At 40.6% G+C, this 23976-nt stretch overlaps 1 protein-coding gene across 2 annotated transcripts; it reads left to right on the top strand.

The window, feature by feature from the left end:
* Window positions 1–231: 231 nt before the first annotated feature.
* Window positions 232–20506, top strand: TMEM242 (transmembrane protein 242). Of its 2 annotated transcripts, none has more exons than XM_041470102.1 (4): window positions 232–422; window positions 2238–2338; window positions 6892–7040; window positions 19302–19438. In XM_041470102.1, the coding sequence occupies exons 1-4, from the start codon at window positions 287–289 to the stop codon at window positions 19303–19305; spliced, it is 390 nt and encodes a 129-aa protein (XP_041326036.1). In that variant the 5' UTR covers window positions 232–286; the 3' UTR covers window positions 19306–19438. The 2 variants fall into 2 exon arrangements, with proteins under 2 accessions (XP_041326036.1, XP_041326035.1); XM_041470101.1 differs by having other exon boundaries at window positions 235–422; window positions 6892–7029; window positions 19302–20506.
* Window positions 20507–23976: the final 3470 nt, after the last annotated feature.

Below are 23976 nucleotides of genomic sequence, written 5' to 3'. Positions count from 1 at the left end.
ATAAAAAAAAAAAAAAAACCAAACCAAAACCAAAACTCTTATGAGCCTGCTAAAAAAGACCCGATGTAAAAGAGGCTTTGACAACTTTTTCCCATTTCCCCTCCGCGCGATTTGGGCTCTCGGGATGCAGAACGCGCCCTAAGGCGAGGAGGCTCCTCCTAAGGGGGCGGCAGCTCCGGCGGCGCGGCCGCGGAGGGGAAGCGGGAGGAAAGGCGGCTGCGTGTCCCAGCCCAGCTCCCTTTCCTTCCGGGTTGCAGCCGCCGCCACCTCCTGCCGTGCCCTGGGCATGGGGGCGGCTGCCGGCGGGGCCGCCCATGAGGGGGCTGCGGCCGCAGCGCCGCTGGAGCCCGGGCGCGGGCTGTCCCTGCCCCGGGGGGCTGGGAGCTCTGCGGCATCCCAGGACAAGCTCTTCTTAATCAAAGGTGCAGACATCCTTCCTCTCCTCTCCTCCTCCCCTCCCTGCACGGGTCAGGGACGAGCAGCAGCGTGTGCGGCAGGCCTGAGACCGTCCCCAGCCGTGCTCCCCTTGCCGCAGCCGCAGGTCTTGTCCCTCTCTCCCGCCCCTGGGGAAAAGGAAAGACGTTTGGGAATGGCCTCGTCGCGGCTTCTGGACACAGCGAGGAAGCCCCTGCAGCGCCGGCCGCCTTTCCCATCGCCCTTGGAGCGGCGGGGCCGCTCACCCTTCAGCCGCCCTCCCCCGGCGCTGCGGGCCCGGCGCGGCAGCCGGGCGGGACGGGAGCCGAGCGGAGCCGCCTCCTGCCCGGCAGGGAGCTCAGCCCTGAGGGCGTCCGCGCTCGGCGCTGCCGGGCCCGAGGGGCCAGGAGCACTCAGGAAGAGGCGGCTCCTGCGGGCTCCAGGCAGCGCTGCGGATTCCCTAAGGGAAGGAGCCGGTGTCCCGGGCTGGATCCGAGCCGGGAGAACCGCGGCCAGGGCAGAGCCAGGGTCTCTGCAGCCGCACACCGCTGCAGGACGGCGGGCTGGCGGCGCTGTGCGGCTTTACGTTTATATTATATTGTCATTTCTGTCCCTAACTCCGGGCTGCTCCCGGTGTCTGCTCGGTCTCCCCGCGCCCCCCGGCGGAGCGGAGCCCGGGGCTCAGGCGGCACCGTCCCAGCGCCGCCGGCCGGGACATCCCGGGCAGGCCCGTCCAGAGGATGGACGTACCTCTGCAAATTATTGTGTCTGAAACTGGGGAAGTGTTGGCTACCTGACCTGGAAATGTAAAACTTAGTGGACTGCATAATTTGGCCAAGGTGCGAAGTCTTTGTGCTCCCGAGCAGAGGAGGCACCTTACAGATTTCACTGACAGGAGTACAAAAAACTTCCTCATCTCAGTAATCAGATCAATAGCTTTTTTGAAAGTGACACCTAACTTAACGGTATTTTTACTTACTTCCTATTCAGACCATTTTAAAATTACCTAACTGGTATTAGGAAAGGGGAAACATGATGGGTATCAATACCTGCAAAGGAAGAACATGTAACCCCCTGAAATGTTAAAATTTTAATATTAATCAGGTTGGTTTCTACAGTGCAGAAAGTCTTAATAACAACCATTTTTCTTAAAAGTCGGCAGGTGTGGCTACATGTGCCTTTGGTGCAAGAGCTAGAAATGATCAGGGGTACCTCAAGTGACTTTTGAAACACTGGAAGGACTGAAAAGCAAGGCATGCTTTCTTTCTTGGGATAGCTTTTGCTAGTGTAATTTTCTTTCTTTTTTAAATGAAAATAATTCAGTTATTTTTATTTTTTTAAATAGAGCATTAAAACATAAAGCTGAAGAACAAGTGTTGCTTATGTAATGGTCTTCAGAGGAACTGGTGGTGGCCATTTGAAATCACAAGTGATGCAACAAAACCAATTACATTTCCCATTTAGGGATGGGTGAGGCATCACCGTAGAACAAGGTGATTTTGGTAGGCTGGCTCTGGAATGAGTGGATTGTCAAAGTACTGCAAAAAAAGCATCCTGGGATTTGAATTTTTGTGTGTGGCTTGAAAATACATACACATGCCATTATTTTCAAAATGTCCTGTTTCATAAAACTAATTCTTTGTCTTGCTATTTTGTCATACTGAGTTAGCATAAAAAATGTAGACATCTGGACCTTTCCCTTCAGCATGTGCTATCAGATCTTACATTTTCAGATTTTATTTTCTAAACAGGTAGGTTGGTTTTTTTTTCTTCCCCTTAAGTAACAAAGTCTTGATTTTTATTTCTTCAACTTTTCTTGGCAGGTGGAATTTTTCTAGGTACTGTTGCTACAGCAGGAATGATAGCAGGTTTTGGCACTACTCTTGCAATGACAAAAAAGAAGAACCCAGACTGGTTCAATAAGGTTTGTTCTTTTAAGCCGTTTTCCAGTAGTGGTACACAGGAAATAAGAATGCATTGAATGCTTTATAGACGTGCTGGTGTTTGTGGAACTTGGCAGAGTTGATGATAAGAGCACTAGATTTAATTGAATTCAGTACAGGCGTAGGATTAATTTAAAAATCTTTTCAGAGTTGGCCCTGCTAAATACTTTAGTATTTGAGATTAGCTGAAATACGTAATGCTTACACTGTTTGCTGGAATCATACCTCTGGTCAGTGAAATACAGTTACTGATCTCTTTTAATTCTGTGATGTGAGAACACTTCAGATGTGAGCCTTCATGACCTCAGGGATCCAGTTCACCAAGCAGTCTCATAGTGCTGCAGTGAGTCTGGAAGTGAGGTGACTGCAGTAAGGATGGGAATGAGGAGATAGAAGGTCTGTAAGCTGTGGAATATGTAAGTGGGATCATTTAGTCAAATTAAAGCTCTCCCCTCCCATCTCACTGTGTAAAGAGAAGGATGAGAATGAGTACTGTGGGACTGTGAGATTTCATGGCCAAAATTAATCTGAGCTCAGGCAGTTACTAACTGGATCCAGTTGTGCATTCTGAAGAAAAGAACTGCAAAGCAGAGATGGCAATTACACTGTGTTGGTGTATTAGTTTGAAACACAGCATGTTTAATTGAAGGACGCTTTTTTCCTCTCTAATGCTTTGTTATTGCCAAAAGCGTAGAAAACAGGCCCTTATAATTGATCAGTCTCATCTCCACCAATCTCTTAAAATGCAATATGCAATACAGATGCTCTTAAGGAATTAAGAACTGATCAATTTTGTTTATTTTAAAAGTGATGATTCAACAACATATCAAGTTAATTTAATGCATATCAAGAGAAAAAAATTTCTTCCATTGTACTTTATCTAAGAACCTTCATTCCTGATCACTTGTAATCTCCCTTTCTGGTCAAAGAGCATGAGAGCCTTCATTTGCTTTCCTACTTTCCTCTGCTGTGTCATAACTCATCTATTGCCTTTACAGAAACGATAAGCATGAGTTTCTTTTTTGAAATAGAGAAAATAGAAAAATTAATGAGAAGTTATTTCACAAGCTGTGGAAATACATTGCAATAAAGAAATGGTCTCCTTTTTTGCCATCTTCTGTTCTCTTGAGCACTGCATTTTTTCCAGCTTGCATATATTCCTGGTGTCTGAGCTGTTCTGTTATCAGTGTGAAATTTATCAAGAGTGACATTGCATTGACATCTGAGAATATATATGCTAGAAATGTCATCAAGTGATATATATCATTTCGATCTTTGCTGAAAACTATCTGCTACTATTTGTGCAAAGGAATTACAACAGTTTGCTAGAAAAAAATCTGTGATTTCATGGGCCCCTTGACTGCAGTACGCCAGAATGTACAAAGACACTTTTTTGTTAAGGTACTTGTCAGTGAGCAGTTTTAAAAAGGAAAGACTAGACTTTTTAAATTTATAGATGCTTACTGCAAGTAACTTTTAATAATACATCATGTATAATAATAACTACAGAAGATTTCACCTTTTTTAGATGTTCAGTGCCTGAATATTATTTTTATTCATCTTAAGGTGAGGCCATAGTTTGACAGGTACTTTAAGCCAACATCAACCAGCACTGGTGTTGAAAGAATTAATTCTACAGGCCCTAAGTTTCTGGCATTTTATTCCTGTTCCAGTGAAGCCACCAATACATATGCCATTGGTGATATGGGTTGCTGATATGATCCTGGTTAATTGATGGGGTTTTTTTTTGTTAAACTTAAATGCTTAGCTGCAGCAGCCTCCTTTTGGGAAGTGTCCAGTTTTACCAGCATTTATCCAGGTGTTTAATTTCACAATGGATTAGGTCACACAAAAGAGTGAACACACTGAATACAATCAACCAAAACAGTTGAACATACTTTATTTTAGGCACTGCTTCCTTTTAGACACACTCTGCACACAAAGGGGCAGTTACACAATCAAGGCCTGTGTCTGAATAAAAAAGCAATGATTTTTTTCCTTCTCCCACTTCCTGTTTATATGTTCCAGAGGAAAACAAAACAACAGCAACCAACAAAATTAAAAAAGCAGCATATATTTGGAAAACACATCTTTGGAAAACAAATCTGTTAATTCTGCCCTGGTTTTTTTCTGGCCTGTTTTTGGAAAGACTCAATATTGTTTAAAAGCTCATTTTTTAAATTAAAAAATGGGTTTTTTAAAAAATACATAAGAGTAGTTGTGAGAAAAGAATTTGAACACAGGTTAGTGAATAAAATTCAGTTCTCTTAACATTTTTTTGTTGGTGTCATCTTTTTCTTCCATGCTACCGTTGTCCTTTTTGATTTTTTAACATTTCATTAATCAGCTTTCTTGATGCTCTGAACACCGTATCTGATAATCATTTAACCAGCTGTCCTGTTTACAGAAACCCTTATCTGTGTATTTAAGTACCCTGAGGAATCAGCCTGTGAGTGAGCCCTGTTTGGCTGCAGTCAGTAGAACCAGATCGGTTGTTTCCATTTACCACTATTTTTCTGGGACAATCAAGCATTTAAATAGTAGTTGGTTGGGTTTTTTGCCAGCAATTTTCACAGATAATGACTCCTATTTAAAGATTCTGTGTAGAGGATATTTTTGTCCATTCATTTCCCATCTTCCAAATGGGACCATTTTTTCTCAGTGTTGTTATATATGGTTAGACTATGGAAGCAGGAAAAATGTCAAAAGTAATCAGCATTTCAATACTCAGAGCAGTCTCTACTGAAGGAGTTATAATAGTTCATTATCTGTGGTAAGGAGATAATAGGACCTGATATTACAGCGTGACTAGAGATCTCTGCTGTTTGTGCGTGTTTGCTTGCAGAGCATTGTTTTTGTTAACAGCTTCCACTTCGGGATGTCCAAATTGGAGTAAGTAAGGGTCAGGACACGTTTTGCTTGTGCCTTTTCCAAGTGCATGTTTGTCCTTGGATAGCTGTGCCTACAGCTGAATCCCAGGGGAGAGTGTCAATGCTGAGGATTGTCTAAGGATCATTTTAACATTTCAATAAATACAAAGCCAAGAGGAGAAAAACTACTGATGCTGTTTGACTGACCATAGTGGTAGACATTAAGTATGTTTAATTGTGTCAAAGAAGAAAGAAAAGCATTTAAAAAGAAGTTAAAAATTTAAAGCTTTTAAAAGCAAGAATACAAAATATTTTCCCCCCACTTTTTGTGATGAGAAAAAAAGAACAGGTATTTGGCATGTTTTGGAGAAAAGTGTTTTTGATCCTTCCACAAGTTAATTTTGCTTTTATTTTAGATTATAAATGAAATATTTTTTTGTAATTTTATGTGTGCAATCTCATTTATGTTACCCCTGAGCAATACTTAGTTGTTTTTTTCCAAGATACCCGGTTAAGTAGAACTGTTAAACTGTGTAAGGACCATAAATGCCAATCTTTAGCAATTACCATCTGAAATCTCTGTTTGCATGTGAACAATTGAACAGTGATCCTTCAGAGGGGGAAGAAGTCCTCTGAATGGCAGTTGCCACAGTGAGCAAGAGAATTCTTTCTGTGTCACTGCTGCTGTGGCTGCATAGGTTGAAGCTTTGCTATACCTAAAATAGGTGCAGTATGGTGGGCACTGTGAGGTGAGAGCTAGCAGGGGGAGTGGGGTGCACATGGATTGATGCCACCCAGCAGGTGCCTGGTGCCCCTGGAAGCTGCAATGTCCATTTATGTGCTGTGACAGAGAGGTTTCCTTATGGTTGAGACCCAGTCATAGCCAAGGCTGCATTCTTGGCCTGAGGTGGCTTTTCCAAGTGACAGCATTTTCAAGGTACTTGTGTTTTCAGGACACGTCTCATGGCAAACTTCTATGGCAGCAGTATCTTTAAGACACCTCCTCTTGGAGGTGTCTTCTGTCAAAAATGAAGAGTGGAGACCACACAGCGTCTTCAGTGTTGTTGCTTGGTGAACTCTGCAGGGGAATGGGTTCAATGTTGTTATTTGCTTTTACAAAACTTTTCCTAATAGTTTCCAGAGCTTCTTCAGAGTTGTATCCCTCTTAAATTAGTCCCTGGGTCACTGTAACACCCTTTCCATGTCCAGATGAAAGCTGCTTGTGTTCTTGCAAGTTCCAGAAGTGCCGATAAAGACCTATAGGCCATCAGTTGCCCACCATGAAAAAGCACCAAAATCAATGATGTGCAGTGATTATGTTCAGATGTCACTGGCATAAAGGCTTGTGACTGGTTTAGATTCAGTTTTGTGTTTTGACTGATGAGATAACTGAGTGTTGGATTCTTGTGCCCATGGAACAACTGACTGGTATTTCTGGGCAATGAAAGTCATCCCCGGCTGGCAACTGTGAAGTCCTTTCCTGATAGGAAAAGCCGCTTTCTTGGCTCTTGAGGTGTGCTGGCAGCCATAAGGTTTTCTGTGGCCACACTAGTGCAACTGGCAGGTCAGGAAAAAGTCTAAATCTCTAACTTTCTTAGTTTTTTTTTTTTTTTTTTTCCGTTTATTGTTCACTTTGTCATGAACTTTTTTATCTTTGGTTCTAGGGGATTACTGCCACAGCTGCACTACCAGAGAGTGGTTCATCACTGGCCTTACGAGCCCTAGGCTGGGGCTCACTCTATGCATGGTGCGGGGTTGGATTGCTGAGTTTTGCCATCTGGAAGGCTCTGGGCGTGCACAGTGTGAGTAGCAAGTATGATCCCCTCAACTCCATATTTTTCCTTGGGTAATGCGTCTTGGGATGGCATCTCTATACTACTTCAGCCTAAGAATTACACCTTCATTCGCCACCTGTAGAATGACTAACCAGAATGTGTGCAAACAGGGAAGGTGTTCTTACATCTGCAAAAAATGGCATGCTGGGGGAGGAGACAGTTTAGGGGGAGGAACAGTTTTGTCCTGCTTTCTGTTTATTTGCACAGATGTTTCAGTTACCTCACAAAAGAGCCAGTGTTCTAATTCAGAGACTAAAATAGTAGCTGCTAACTTTGCTTATCGAACTGAAGGCTACCCCCCATAATCCTATTTTTAGAGCAATACAGTTATTTGTCCAAGTTCTATTTTTTGCATCGGGGCACAGAGGATGTAAGAAAAACTGAAAGGAAGCCAGCTTGCTTTCTAGAAGCAGCAAGGGGACAGAAGAGTGAGTATCCTGTGCATTAGAATGGTGGTCCTTGACATGTGTGAAGACAAAGATGCTTGGGAAGCATTTGTACATGCCAGGATACCAGCTACAGCAATCTTCAGTAAATTCATTATGTTCCAGTATTTCACAATGTTGAGTGTGAACACGAAAGTTCATGTGAGCATTTCTGTTTGCCCCTAGTAATGAGCCATGACTTAAAGAGTCCCCTGCAGCTATAAGTTTGGGAGAGCTGTTTGCGTCCTCTTTAGGACTAGGAATGAATAGACTACCTTACGTGGCAATTATTTATATATTCAGTAAAGCATATATAAAGGAGAAAGATGGTATTAGTATTGTTTCTCAGTATTAAATTGTGAAGGATAGTAAAATTCTGATTATAAGCAGTGCAGGTGTTTCATTTAGCAAACAAGAAGAATGCTTCATTTGCATGTAGGAGTACCTCTGCTCCAGCGCTCTCTCAAATCCTTTGCAGCCCAGTTCCTGTGACTCTCTAAGTGGGATCTTGGTGAATAAAGGACTTGACTTTCACTTGCAGGGTTTGAAGGGGAGTTCCAAGTAAGACTGAATTGTTAAGTGTTTAATGGCTCGAGTCATCTGAAAGAGTAAAGTACAAGAGCCTCAATGGAAAATGAGATGTGATGGGTTGAAGTCACACCAAAAGGAGTAACAGAGGCAGCAGATCTTGATGCAGGATTGGCGTGACCAGGCAGGCCGTGGGACAGTTCCCATCCTGGCCGGCCCACAGCACACCGGGGCAGGCCTGGCTGGACCAGAGAAGGAGAGCAGAGCTGGTCACTGAGGTTGGAGCAGGGCAGTGCCAGGTGTGCTCGGTGCTTTTTGTCCTTTGAACGCTGCCCACGGCAGCCGCGCCCCGCCGTGAAGGCAGTGGGATGTGCAGTCGGTGTCACTGGGCGGCCCTGATCCTTGTGCCACGGCCGGGAATGCCTTGTGAGCGGCCCGGCCCGGCAGGAAGCGGTGGTGAGCCTCTCCTGCACACCTGGAGGGCAGAACTGAGCCAGGCGGGCGCTGCTGCGCCCCAGTCCCCGTTGGGTTCTCGGTCTGCGTTCCTGTGTGTTCCTGCCCTCTGGGGCTGTGTGTTCCTGCCCTTTGGGGGGGTCTCCGTTCCTGCCCTCTGGGGCTGTGCGTTCCTGCCCTCTGGGGCTGTGTGTTCCTGCCCTCTGGGGTCTGCCTTCCCTGCCCTCTGGGGCTGTGTGTTCTGCTCTCTGGGGTCTCCGTTCCTGCCCCGTTCCCGGCGGCTCCCCCGAGGCCGGGCGCGGCCGGGGCGCCGCCGCTGCCCCGCAGCGACACCCGGTGGCGGCGGCCGGAACTGCAGCGGCAGCGCCGAGGACCCGGCTCATCCCTGATCCCGGGAGTGCGGCCGTGTCCCACAGGCAGCCGGGCTTTAGGCGAATCGTGCTGCGCTGCCGAACCGTGCTGCCCCGCACACAGCCCAGCAGAAAGGCCGCACTGGCCATCGCTGCCAAAATGCTTCTCATGGTGGAATACATGTTTCCTGTGAGCGTGAATTATTGATGGGACAGTGAGTCATTGATAAAATATGTATTATCCTAAGCTTTGTTGCTGTTTAAATTATCTTGCCATTGCTTTCAAAGTCAGAGATGAAATGACAAGAGCAAAGTGATAGTTCCTTGATGAGTTGTAATTAATCTGTGTTAGTGGCATGATTGCTCAGGAGTTTGTGTTGTAGAAGGAAACTGAAGCCACAGTTCAGGATGCTTCATCCTTACACCTTCTGAGACAGCCTGTGTTTGTCCTAGAAGCCAGTTGCTGCTCCTTCCAGGTACTGAGGTGGTGCACCAGATTTGGTGATTCTAGATTTTTATTTAATCTTTGTGGTTCATTAGTTCTTAAAATAGAGCTGTGACAGTGCCTGCTTCCAGCTCTTAAATGGCTTTATTGTTAAAGGTGGTTCCCTATAGCTTTACAGTCCGCTGCTTTTATGCCAGCATCAAAACCCAGGGGTGAGAGTAAGTAAGTGATCTTTATGTCTTGGTAAGGAATATAAAGGATTTTATGCTGTCTCAGGTTAGGTTGTTAACATTCCCTGATTGCAGTTACTGCTGTTGTAATCTGGTGACAGGCTGATAAGTTATAAACGCTACTAAATCCCCCTCAACTCTTATTATAACCGAAGAAGTGATAGTTCAGTGGGGACTTAGTTAGATAATGGTTTAAGTTACAAAAACATAAAAGAAATACTTTTTTAGAAACTAGGAGATAGTGCTTATATACTTTTATATTGTAATTCTTGCAGAAAATGTTCAGGTGTCAGTGATAATCAGACTTTTTAAACTTGCTTCCTGCAATCACTCGGGAAAATATTTAAATTTGTACCACCTTTGATTGTCTCTGAGCATAGAAACTCTTTCTATATTAGTGAGTATTATCGACCAGCAGCACCAGGGTAGTGAGACATTAGCAGGCTGAGGACCTGGATATCTACAACCATTCCAGGAATTTTCAAAATTTGGACTGACACTGGCCTTGCCCCGTGGCTTGAATGCCTGTTGGCAATTGGACTATGTTACTTGCACTGCTAGAATGCTTCTTCAGCTTTGTGTCACCCTCAGAAACTGCTGGTCATGCATTTTGGGACTGCGGTAGTTACACAGACTCGTGCCCAGGGAGCAGGGACAACTGGGAGATTGGCTTCCACAGAGCACTCCTGATCTGGATCTGGACGTACCTGCAGCCTTCCTCTCTGAGGCACCTTACCATGTGGAAAGACACGTGCCATGTTAAACTCAAGCTTGAAATGAGTCTGGCTTGAAATAAAATGGCACCATTGTTTTCAACAAGTTTATTTGCTATTGAACAACTTCCACATCATGGTATTATCTTCCATGGCATTACCTTAGTGGTTTTGAGCTTGCAACGTCAAACCATGTAGGTGACCACTCCTGGTGCAATGGGCTGGCTGTTTGCTGATGCAAAACACAGAAGTATTGAAAGAAATTTTGAAGAAAAGGTTGGGTTTGGCCAATTTATCATTTCTGGTTTATTTTAAAATTGAATAGTAGTTGAAACATCTTATTGCAACATTCTGCATATGAGCTGTTAAATGAAATTTAAAATTTTCAGTTAAATAATAAATCACATTTTACTCAGTAAAAATGTTTAAAAGTAAAATATTCAAAATATCTTAAACCCCCCATTGTTACAGTTGAACTAAACAAGTATTTTCATTGAAGTTTCCAAAATTTAACTTTTTAAAATTTTATTTACCTATTCTGCTAGTGTTATGATCCACTACATCTTTTTATTACTGGGAAAAATTTTAGTGTCATAGAATCACAGAATAACTAGGGTTGGAAGGGACCACTGGAGATCATGTAGTCCAATCTGTGTGCCAAGGCAGGGTCACCTGCAGCAAGTAACAATTTTCTAGAAGTTTTCTACAATTTTTTAGAAGTTAACTTTGGAGTTGTAAACCTTTCCTTTAAATTAAACTCACAGCCATAGAGTACTTGGCAGATACTAAAATATACCTACTAATGTCTGATGTTCTTTTTTCTTTCTTTTTTTTTAAGCTGCCAGCAATTATGAACCTTCTTTTAAAAGCAGAACAATGCCCTCAGCCTTTGTAGACTGAAGTGTACAACAATTAACAAACAAGATAAATTGTGCTTTAAAAGCCCTCTTGTTCTTCATGTCCTCAATAAATTAGGTTTCATTTCCTCAAAAATAAAAGCATTCTCTGTCACATAGGAAAAGGGCTGGGATGATTCATATGTAGGTTTGTGAGATTCTGATTGTTGCTGTTGTGTGGAAAGCTGGAAAAATTTTTCTGTGGAAAAATAGTTAGAAGAATTGCTTAGCAATTTGTGACTAATATACTTATAAAATATTAGTTTATCAGTTCTATGGTGTCTCCTAATGAAATATCCTGTTTTTCATTGATCTTAACCTTTAAAATATTAAGAGTCTAAAACAATTGCATGGCCATAAAGAGACATCTAAAACAATGGAAAGCAATGCAGACAATATATACTTATTGTGGCTTTGATGGTAAGAACATTTCTTAAGTAAACTGCTCTTCTCCATAAAAAAATCTAACCTCTGAATCACCATTTTAAGCATAAAAATAACATCCCCCTGCTTATTTGAGAGATGCTCGTTATAATTTTGTGAAAGTGTAGTCATAGGCACAGTATAAATACAAAGGAGTGTTGGCTTTAAGGATGGATTAATTTAAAAGAGAAGATGAGAGCATGGAGGCATAATCTTCAAATATGGCATCTGTAAATTGTACTAAGATTTATAAATCCCAGTGTAGGCATATTGCAGTGGCTGAAATTTTTATTCTATTTCATAAATGAGTAAATGTTGCTATAAAAGCACCATATCTCCTAAAATAATTAGGGTCATCGTAGAGTAATTCCTAAATATTTTGTTATACGTTTTTAATTATTGTTGTATTTAATCCTCACAAAAATATTATTTATTAAATTTCTATTCTTTATTGTGCTTGTATCTGATAGCATAATAGAAACTTTCCTTTTCCTTGCTATTTCATGATCACATCTTTCTATATAAATCAAATCTGCCATTTTTAAATGCTCTTTTATTCACTCAATGCTTATTTAAACTCAAGCTCTTAGAAAGAAGATGGAGTACTAGTACAAGTTAGCACTTCCTCCTCCTGTTTGTACTGGATTTTTCTCTGCTGCTTATATTGCCTAATTGGTTTGGAGAAGACTTGCCTCCACATGTATGTACTGGTAGTATTTTATTCAAGAAGGAAAAAGAATGAAACCAGTGAACTTCACTGTTTACTTGATAAGGCAGAATGCTTATTCAAGGATTAAGATCATAATTTTTGTACTGGAAAGCTGCTACAATCTGCTTTATGAATAGGGCCAGCTGTAAGAGAGTATTTCAAGAAATGGAAAGGCTGCAACTGTGGCTGTCTTGAGGAGTTTCACTGTTGTGTCCTGGGAGAGACTCGCAGCTGTTGGCTGCCACCAGCCCTTTGGGAAGCCTCTCACTTGTGGATGATGTATATAATTAATTCCTGGACATACCGAAGAAAAAAAATTACTCAGGTTGTTCAGCAGACAATTCGTATTTTTGAATTTAATTCAGAAATCCAGACTACAGCACAGAATTGTTTATAGGGTTGGGGCACTCATCCTGAGATTTTGGTCCATTAACCAGCTAGCTTTATAAATTTGGATATTTAACTACTTTAAATTTAAAATTATTTCAAGACTAATTTTTCAAATTGTCCAGGGTGACTAAGGGGCAATGACTAATACACCATAATAGACTAATCATGTGGATGTCCTTTCCAGGCACCCAGATTTGAAAGTAAGATTCTGCAGAAATAAATGGCACATTCTTCAGTGATAGCCACACTTCATTTTCTGCATGGCACAAAAGCCTTTACTTTAAGATACCTTATACTACAAAAATTGAAGTCCTTCCCATTTATTTCAGAAATACCAGCATGGGAATGTATAAAAGTGAAACAAACACTCCTGTATTTCTGAACCTAAGGAAATTCCTTCTTTTTTTTCAGAATCCAGTTTACAAAATTACTGTCTCTATGAATAAAAGAATTGAACATAATTATAATTAGCTAACCATGTCCTTTTTTTTTTCTTTTTCTTAAATTTGAAATAATCTAGCCTTAACCCAGAAGAGTTTTACTTTGTTTAGGCTTTTTTACTGGAATAGCATCTTCTTCCCACTTGGGGATCTAAGTCACATTTGCACAGAAATGAAACCAGAGGAGGCTGGTAGAACATGTTTGTGATGTAGATCAGCTCTCTTCCCATTTATGAATGAGCAACATATCTTCTGCACTTATGGATAAGTAATGTGAGGAAAGTATTTAATGTGTTTTATCTCTTTATGATGTGACCCAATAATTGGAAAAGAGGCAGCCTGACCCCTGTGACTTGACAGTTCTCTGTAGTTCACCAGTAATTCAAGACAGAATATGGAGTAGCTGTGGAAGGCTACTACATACTTAAAATTGTTTGGGAGCTGTGGCAGCTTCGCTCTAAACAATGATGGTACTCTCCCCCTCTCCCTGTAAAGTTCACTTAGGTTATCTTCATGTTGTTTTTCTTTTTTAAAAAGCACAGGACATGTTTTACCCACTTACACAGGATTTATAGAGATAAATTTGTGGGAAGATGTGTTTATGTGTTTGTTTAATTTTGGGCACTGTAAATAGCCCTCTGATTTCAACGAGGGTGCTCAAGGTTAGGCACGTGTGTAAGGCTCCACGAGATGGGGATAGTGTGAACTCCTGACTTCTCTGGATGGTTTAACACAATTCTGCTGCTGCTTTTTTCTGTGTAATCCTGAAATGCTGGAATTAGCAAAGAGGTGCTGAACAGGGTACTGTGAGAGTACATCGGAAATATTAGGTTGTTTACTGCCACGATTGACACTCTCAGGGCCATTTTCATAGACTTGTAGTTCTCCATAGGCCAGACGTTCATGATGCCTTTTCCAGTGAAGTGCAAGATGTAAGAACGTGAACCAGAGCTCTATTTAACACGTTATTCCAGAGCTGGCACAGAGTGACCCTCAGTGAGTGCCCCATACACTGAGAGAAGGACAATCACCTTGAGCCACCAGGCTGGCTGCTCTGCTCCTCCAGTCCTGCAAGGGCTCAGCGCTTGTCATTTTCTACAAATAACTTGCTATTTCTGTATGTGGCCCTTGGTAATCATTTGCTAACAAGGGCAACAGCAATCATTTTAAGATTTGGGAAAGGGTGGCAAGAGCAATCCTCACTGATGCTTTTAAATCCAGGGCAGCCTGCCTCATCTTCATGCCTTGTGAAAGGGATGGTGGCTGAGGAGAACAGAGGGCATGTACATAGTGCATTCTGCTGCCACTTGATATTCCAGTTCAGGGCATCTAACCTCATTTCACTTGGAAGCTAATGTAAGCAGTTCTTACTGATACGAGTACTAAAATAGGAAACTAATAATTCCTGGAATCTGTGTTGGCCTATTATGAATGTCAGACATTAAAGAGAACATTTCTTCGTAAAACTTTCATTCTAGGAATCAAATAGACTTTTTAGCCCCTCTTCCATTCATTTTAATATGAACGGCCATGTAAGTGCTCTCAGTAATAGTGCTATCCCAATTTTTGTGTGACATTCTGTCAACGATGTACATTAAAAAGAGATTATTAAATGGAAGATGCTTTTAGGTCCCCATATTTTTGCCATCTGAGGCAGGATCATTAGGTTAAGATAAGAAAATAACAGTGATCTATAGCTATTACAGATTATTTAATGCAGTAAGGTAGATGATATCCTTTTAGAAAGAAGCCTGACAGAGGTAGAACAGTTACTGCAATTTATTTGGCAAGAAAAAACAGCATAAAATCTGTAATATCTATGACAAAAAAATAAAATTCACATGAGTGAAATTCACTTCAGAGGGTCGCCTGCAGGAATGGAGCATGCTGGAATGTTAAGAAATGTGTTACAAATTTTTCATACACCAGTAGGTTCAGGAGCAGCAGTTGAGAGTGGCCTGTGGTACTGAAGGCAGCAGGAAGAGGTAAAATACATTCAGCATTTAGTGCTTGGATTACTGCACTATTAATTGAAGGCATTATCACAGTTGAACTGAGTACCCCAGTGGCAGTGTGGCTGACAATAATAAAGAGGCAGTCGTTGCAATGAGTTATGCAAAACATTCCAGTGCTTAGTACGTAGCACATTACCTCTTGTAATTAAATTAAAGCCTTTTGATTTGAGACCACTGACATGAGTATTGTGGAATCTGGAGGAAATACGGGAGGAGATTTCTGGGAAGGGAGGAAAGAGGAAAAGAGACCTCTCGTGTTGCACGTCTGCTGAAAAGAAAAGGCCGGGCAAGACAGATTCCTAATTGCAGCATTTCCCTCATTAAGAAGTGTGTTTGTCCCAAGAGTTAAAGAAGTAACGACGAGGTCCCAATTCTCACACCTCAAGTGCTCAGTATTAATAGAACATAAAGCTGATTAATCATCTTCACAAGAAGCTCACCACACTGCCAGAGGACTGGGTACTGGTAAGCCCAGTTTGTTGAAGGACTAACTTGAATGTTTAGTGGACAAATTTTACTTTCAGTGCAAGGATACCTTGAAGTTGCAATGGGCCTAGTATGACAGTGTCAACTAAATGCAAGCAAGAACAACCTGGAAGCCAGTGTGAGGTACTCTGGAGGCCAAATTTAGTCCTAATTATAAAAATATATTAGAGTTTGATCAGTCAAGGCCCAGAAGACTGAATTCCATGTCTCTGACTGAAAGAGTCAGAATCATTTAGACTGGAAAGACCTCTAAGATCCGTTAAGAAGTTACAGCCTAAAATGGAGTATTAGAATGGTTTGCAAACAGGCACACATTGTCAGTGGGAGAGAAGGGACAGGAACTTAGGGATGTGATTTTCATGGTTATATATGTGGGTATCCACATATGTCTGTGACATCAGAGAATAGTTCTCTTTGAAAGCTTTCTCCATGGTTTAAGATAAGTGAGTTTTAGAGGAATGCTGAGTTCAGGGAAGACAGTGACTGGGATTTGGAAGTGCATTTGGGAGAGCACCAAGTACAAATGTGGAAATGAAGGAAGAAACTCAGAAGCTGATGTTATTAGTGGAACAGGAAAGAAAGGGGAAGGTACCTTGGAGGTCCTGATCAAAGCCCTAATGAAACATTGGACTGCGCTTTCTGACTGGAATGAGAGGGGGGAAATAGGAGTCCGTGACTGGTACTAATTAAATTGCTTAATGTCTTACTAGTGAGAACTCAAAAGTGTTGTGGAGAGAAATAATCAGCTGCAGTATCTTTTAGGGGCTATAGAAATGAAAACTTCTAGTTAGAGTTAGTAGCTGTGACGTTTGTACCAGGAAGAAATTGGCCCTGTTTTAGGCTTCGTGTGAAGTCAGGTATTAATGAGTCCCACGCCAGTCACTGCAGAAAATGTCCTTCTTAAAGAGCTGACAGCCTGAAGTGTTAGAGTGAGAAAGAGCTGACAGCCTAAAGTGTTACTGAGAATACAATGCACAGTAGTGATCAGCTTGGCATCATGATTTATTGAAATAGATCAGTGCCCAGGAATCACAAAGGAGGAAAATCTGTGGAAAAACATAAATATGGCCAAAGTTGTGAATTGCAATGAAAAACTATTTTTGTGCAGAGTGGGCTTGTGGAAAAGGGCAGGTGGGAGAGGAAGTAGCAAATGAGACACTGAGTCTGGCATCACTTTCAAAGTGGTTTTACAAATAAGCATCAAAGTCTGAGAAGACAAGGCTGAGGAAATTTCTCAGGGAGTCTTAAAAGCAAAAGAAGGACATTAAATATTTCAGATCTGATCCATGCGTTAAGGAAAAATTGCTTTTCCAGGAAATTAGTTGCTTTCACCTGCAGAACATAAATTAGTGTTCTGAGGGGACAGAAATCTATCTCATATTCTTAAATCTGCAGCTGCTAGCAGTGTTTCAGTGCTGTCTAAATAATACCTTTTTTTCTTTTGGAACCAAGTTGTAGTGTTTTATTTCCCAGACAAGACTGCTTCTTGCATTCAAGAGTTAGGGTTTGACATGTTAATAATTATAAGGTGGTTGTCAGAGTGGAATCACTGCAGATTTCTGATTTGCTCCACCCATCATCTTCTTTTTAGAGGCTTTATACAATTACTTTCAGTTTCCCTTTGGTTTTGTGCATCTTCGTTGTGGTAACAGAGGTGTCTTCTAGAGCTTATGACTGCATCCTTTAAATTTATCTCTAAGAGAAATTTAAGTCTGAGGTTAGAAGAAGCCAGAAAATCCACTTTGCACCAGATCATTAGCTGGTGCTGAATGTTTTATCTTTGGTTATATCAACAGAGCCACAGCATTTTACATCAGTTTAGTATTTGACCATTCCTGTGTTCCAAACACCCAGATAATACTTAGAGTGAGATGAAAGAGTAGAAGAGTTAAATCACTCTTTAGGAAGCAAAATATCTTAAGTAAATTGAATGCTTTCCGCTCATCAGCGAGCTGGGATAACTTAATTACATAGGACTGGAAAAAACAGCTAAGCCAAAGCTCCTGAAACATTTCCTACTGGAAATACTTGTATTGAATTGGCAGCAATTGTTTAATGTAATTTGGGCTGTTCCTCTACGTCAGCTCTGATACTGGTGTTTATTATTCTTGGAAACATTAGCTGTCTATGAGAGCTTCTCAGTTTGAAATGAGAAGCAAAAATGTTAGTTTAGAAACAATTGTGGGTGATAGCCAAGATTTTTAAAAACCAAGAAGGAATACTTAATCAAAACAACTATCTAATCAGAATGAAATATAAAACAGAGAGTGAAGTAGTTTTACTTAGGAACAAAATCAGGAAAAAGAGAAAAGGATAATTTGGTTCTGACTTTTCCTCCTGCTTTATATAACATATATTTTTATTTGATTAGCAGTTCCCAGGCATTATTACACAAAAACTAGGGTTCTGAAATGCTTTCATCCATCATAGTTAGCTACTGTCTTACTAAAGGACTGGTAATTTATTTGTGAATGGTTTCATTCTTTGTATCGGGTGTAACTTAAATAATTGTATTCCAGTAGCATGTATGCAAAGAAGTACCAATTCTTTGTCAGAATTATTCATACACAGAAGGACTTGAAGAGAAAACAACCCAGAGGTATTTGTATAAATACTGATGACCTATAACACACAAAACATAGGCATATGAGAGTAGATGCCTCTGTGGCTGTTTGGAATATCTAGATTTCCTGGAACCTCTCTGTGGGACATATTGCCTGAGACTGCATTTGCTCTTCAAGAGGTCATTGCATCTAGTGCTTGAATACCACATCCTGTCTTCTCTGTGTGAATGTCATAGATTCTGCCACAGAGCTTCCTAAAAATAGCAGTCCAAAACTTCCCCTTGTACATCCTGCTGTTTGTGTAAGAGGATTTTCACTGATCTGGTTTTTCCATGCCTATCCTTTAAAAATTTATTATATGTAAAAATACATGTAAAACTCCTGGAAGAAAGAAGCTCACTGAGTCTAAATATTCTGATATAGATTATTTTTATTTAAATTAATATTTTTTTCTGGCATTCCAGGACTATTGAATCAGATATTGGTGATAAAATTATTAGCATAAATATAAATTATAAATACAGTATATCTATCTTTATCTATATCTGTATAATATAGAAATACTTTCTCTTCCACAGCATTTTAACAGCAGTGAAAGAAAAGGTTAATCCCATATATTGTTAGGAATCTTGTTTTCTGTCCTACTGTTCTATACAATTGAATGAGACTTTGTTTTGTCACCTTTATCCACATGGTGGGATAAACCTAAGCTGTCAGAGCTGAACAGCATTGTTCTTTAGCCCTTTTTTTAGAATCCCTGAACAGACTACTGGACCTTTCATCCATTACAAGTGTAGAAAAAGGCACTGCAGTCAAAATAGGGGCACATTCCATGGAGGTAATCTTCCTCTAAACAAAAATATTTTACGTGTGTGTGTGTGTGTATAGTAATTCATGTAACAGCAGTGGATCATTCGGGCAAGCACTCCAAATGAGGCACCCCAGTGTGGTGCATTAGAAGGGGTGATTGTTGTGGGTCCCTTAATGCTTTTTTCACTTTGTTAATTGAACTAACATAATCGGGGGAAGTCCTAGTTTTCTATTATTTTAAAAGCTTTTTAATTATTCTTTACCTCACACAGGTTTTGTGGGATAAGCCTGGGGTACATGGTGCTACTTTATTTGTTCCTTAGTAGCAGTTAACTGATTTTATTTTAAAATCTCTTTTATAGATGAAAGAATTCCAAAGTAAGATGCAGTCAATCTTTCCAGCAATTCCTAAAAATAGTGAATCCAGTGTAGAATGGGAAAACTTACTTAAATCCAAGTGAAAGACTCAGAGCCGTTTGGAGATACCTATTCCAGCAAGAACAGGAGTGGAGTGGAAGTGGCAGAAGTGTTCCCTCTGGAAAAACAACGAAGACTCAGATTGAGCAAGTTGCTGACTGAGTGGACTGAACCTGGGAATGCCAGTTAACATCCAGGAGGAAGGGATTTCAAACCAAACCAAACAAATTTATACTGCACTTTTCAGCATGTTTGGTTTAGTTGATTCATGAAAAAATGAACCCTCCAAGATAAGTTGGATTCGTCTGGAAAAAAGACTTTTTTGAAGACTTAGAGAAGAAACTAATCTTGATTAGTAAATATATGAATATAATCCCAGTAAACTCCTGTCCCATCCTACGTTTCAAGAAGAATTTTATTAAATTTCTGTAGGAAACAAGAACAGTACTTTCAGTGACTTGTCCTATTTGGAATATAACCATCAAGTCAATCATAACAGATCTCTTGCTGAGCCTGAGGGTAAAGCATATAGTACACTCTTCAAAAATAAAGGACATATTTGAATTTGCAACAGACAAAGTAAATCATTTTTATATGTCTGAAGAGTAAGTTTAAAACCCAATATGTAAGTCATGACCTACGAGCTCCTCTGCAGAACATCAGAAGAGATCTCTACAAAGTTCACTGTTTTCTCAGTATTAACTTTTTAAAATTGGATCCCACAATAATGAATCTGATTGTGTGTATAAATGTCTCTACTGTATTTGTATATCAATTGAAATAGTAAGTGAAAGAGATATAAAATAATGAGACACCCAGTCAGTCCTACGCAAATGTTTTCAGCTAAGAAAGTGTATGGGCAGGACTAATTTTGTGTGTCCCAGTCATTTCTGTGGCTCTTCTACCAGGAGAAGCAATGTGACATTTTCCACACTGCAGTAATCTCATGAAGTGTGGGAGTAAACTAGAAAGGGTAATGTCTTCCTCAAATGTTGTGTTTGCAGAACTGAAGTGATGTAGAACTGCAGAAATAAAAAAAAAAGTGGCACCAGCGAACTGTCTTTTGTTACTCAGTTATCAGATTTTCTTATTAATTGCACCAAGTCCAGTTAGCCAGTTGTCACATTTAATAAAGTCCTTTTAAAACTTGTCTTTTGTGATCTAAGTCTTTATATTCCTAGGAAAGAATATAAAAAAGCTTTAAATGTCAGATGAATAATAGAGAAATATAGTTTTCCTATGAAACATGACACTAAAATAATACCTTTAAACAATTAAAGTGTAATAGTTGACGTCTTTTCCAGAGCTTGATGCTTGTAATTCAATATTAAATATATTGTGGTGAATACTGCCATCATACACACACGAAAATGGTACTGTTTTTATATTTCTGTTAGTTTCACGTGAGTGGTGATACCTGTTTTGCCTACATTTATGCATATTAGTGCTGACTTATGAAGTTTAACAAGCAGCTGTGTCATTATAGCTGGTCAGATACTGAAGTGGACTCAATAAGTGCAAACTGCATGATGTCCTTAGGATTACTTTTAGTTTCTAAGGTGGGATTTGGGTCATCTTTATCTGGGTTAAGTAGCTCACCTAAATCAGTCAGTCAAAGTGCCTTGTGTGTTCAATGGAGCAAGGCTGGCCAGAGGGTGCCTTGCTCTGTACTGAAGTGAGTGGCTATCCCTGGAATTGTACAAAGCATGGGATCTGTCCTGCCTGCTGGCTGCCTTTGAGAGAGCTGTCCTACCCTTGCTTACCCCCAAGAGCACAGTGACTGCACGTGGACACAGTTCAGGAGAAACTCAGAAGGAAAATGAGTGGTCTTCTGGACTTCAGAGCTCTGAGGGATAGGTAGGTGTGAGTCTTGGCACAGGAGAACTGTCCCTTCTGGAAATGGTTAGCCATTGGATTAGTGCAACTGTACTATTAAAAAAAAAATCCGTATGACAGCTCAGATGAATTAAATCTGGGGGTACCCAGTAACAAGGACGCACCAGATGATGCTGTTCTTCAAAAAATGCTAACGGTGAAATATACGGACAAATCTTTAAAATAGAATCACGCTTACAGGGCAAGTACAGAGTGATAACGTAAATCCACGGTGAGGTATAAGGCTGAACATTAAACATGTTTCAAAGAGAGAGGAATTCGTAGCTCATCGTATTCCAAACTTCATTCTGTGCTTTTGGCTGGAAATGGATTTTCTCTAGATAAGGGTTTGCGTAGAAGAGTGCAAGCGTAAATCAAGTCTCAGCTGACATGAAAAACACGGGAGATCTTGGATATTTGTTACTGCACTGTGCAGCTCTCTTCACTCGGTGAACATTCTGCTGGTTTTGTGATGGGTCATTTTTTCTTTCTATGAAACTAATTTTCAAAGAGTTACTGGAAACCACAACAAAAGGTTGAACAAATAGAGGGAAAAGTACTTAGTATCCCAATAGCTGTATACATACATAGTGTATGTAGTTATTGAAACTGAGGAAATAAAATTAGGCAAAAAACAACAATAGACAGAAAATAGACACTAAAACCTAACAATTTTCAAAAGTTAAATACTAGAAGTAGACATTGGTGAAAAAAAAGTTAGTGGGTCAGTGACCCCCCAATTGCTTTCTTTTATTTAAAAATTACTCACTTTCCTTCTCTTCCGAGGAAGTATAAGAACAAACCAGAAGTTAATTTTCATCATCAACTTTTCCTGTGCAAAAAGTTACACTGAAGTAAGGTGATGTTTGCACTGTTACTCAGCGTGGATAACGTAGAATAGCCACAGTGAGTTCAAATTTTTTCAAGTTACTCTTCACCTGGTCTCTCTTACATTTCCGCTGATTTTTTCTCAACTTTCTGGTCACATTTAGTTATAGGAATAACAGAGGGCATGTATCTTCTTAAAATTAGCCTGTAAGCTCATGCTTAACAATCCATGAGCTTCCTCCCTACTCCTGTGTTTCTTAGAAGCAAAGAGAAAAATAGGAAAACAAACTATGGGAAAAGATCAGGAGCCTGCCCATCTCTGCTGTGCTTGTGATTACAGAGGGAGCTCCCACAGTACCATCAGCCCCCAAGTCACTAACAGTGTATTTGTTCTAGAAGGTAGCAAATTAAAACAAACTAGGAATGCTTGTTTAAATTGGTCCACTGCCCACTCTGGCAAAAAAATCTCAGGGGTTTTGCTGTGATTTTTGTCATCTGTGGCATCTGCTGACTTAAACCAGGCTCCTAAGAGCTCATTTTTTCAGAAAATTCAGGTCACCTAACATGCACACAGAACGGAGTAGCCTTCAATATTTAGGCTGTCAGTCAAAACTCTCCAGAGAGTTACATGCCTGAAACGCAATTAAGGATGAAGAGCTGAATCAACACTGCGAAAATCTGGGTTGGTGGTTGAAGAATTTCTAGATGTTTTAAACCTGATAGGCCAGAAAACAATCCAATCTGGGCAAATGGCCTGTTTTAGCAATCGGGATTAAGCTGACAGAAGTTTTCTGTAATTTGTCTATTTCTTTCATAGTGTGGACATATTGTTAAATTAGTTAATGGGAAGAAAAAAATGTTTAACAGCTAATGTGATCCTTTATGTGGCATGCCATCTGTGTATTGTGTGCTGAATGTCACTGGCTGTGAGAGAGAGGAAATCATAAAGAATTTCGGCCTTTTCTTTACTGTCATTATCTTGGGCAAGTATAAATAATCACATTTATGTTCTGGAGCATATTCAATTTAAATCAACCTATTAACCATAGGAAGACATTCTTCACAGACTTTGGAAGGCACAAAAAAGACATCATCTCACCATAAGCAATCCATTTCATGGGTGCTGAGCACTAGAAACTTAGAATGGAGTGAACAAGACAAGTTATTTTTCCTTTCACATTTAAATAAAGCTATTTGCAGAGGCATTAGTCAGGCATATTTGAGGGCTAATCCTGAGGTTCTGGGAGGGAACAAATCAGATTTTGTAGTTTGCTATGTAGATAATTTAAGAAATTTTTAATTCTTCATGTCCCAAAATAATCAATTTTATTTAATTGGACATGTGTTTCGGTGAAAGAGTTTTTGCTATTAATTGGAGCTTCAAGAGAATCTGTTCAGTTATTCATCAGCCTGACAACTGTGGATCCTGCTCTCCTTCCAATCTGAGCTGTTACTCTGATCATCAGCAGAGCAGGGACGAGGTAGCTAGCTGACAGTGAGCAATTTGAGTACGGGTGCAGTTCCTGCTCTGTGACCGCGGCTCTCACCCTGGCTCGCCCGCACTCACCTGCCGGTGCAAGGCTTTCCTCTCCCGAGGATGGAGGTGCAGCACTCACTCACTCACTCACTCACTCCAAAGAGTTTGAGCAGTTGCCAATTGCTCTGCAGCGCAGCCCACTCAGCCACAGGAAAGTTTCCCAGACCAAAACTCTGTTGCCATATGTATGGTTTAGGAATGTGCAGGACAGTGTCTGCCTCATTAGCTCCTGCTGAAGCTGTTTTATTGAATGTAAATAACACAGTGGTTGCTACATTGGAGAGAAAGAGGTAAAACCTGAGGAGCTGACTGACAATTTTGTGGTCAAGCTATTCACTTGGGATAGGAAAGGGTAAAGTTCAAGAATATCTAACATAAAG

This window comes from Pyrgilauda ruficollis, unplaced genomic scaffold (assembly GCF_017590135.1).
Source record: "Pyrgilauda ruficollis isolate IOZ18807 unplaced genomic scaffold, ASM1759013v1 scaffold24, whole genome shotgun sequence".
Lineage (NCBI taxonomy): Eukaryota > Metazoa > Chordata > Aves > Passeriformes > Passeridae > Pyrgilauda > Pyrgilauda ruficollis.
This window is presented reverse-complemented; position numbering and strand designations above follow the sequence as displayed.

Coding starts and splice junctions, on each gene's coding strand:
- TMEM242 (XM_041470101.1), top strand. CDS start 287: ATGGGGGCGGCTGCCGGCGGGGCCGCCCATGAGGGGGCTGCGGCCGCA. Junction 2,339..6,891: donor ACCCAGACTGGTTCAATAAG/GTTTGTTCTTTT, acceptor CTTTGGTTCTAG/GGGATTACTGCCACAGCTGC. Junction 7,030..19,301: donor AGGCTCTGGGCGTGCACAGT/GTGAGTAGCAAG, acceptor TCTCTTTTATAG/ATGAAAGAATTCCAAAGTAA.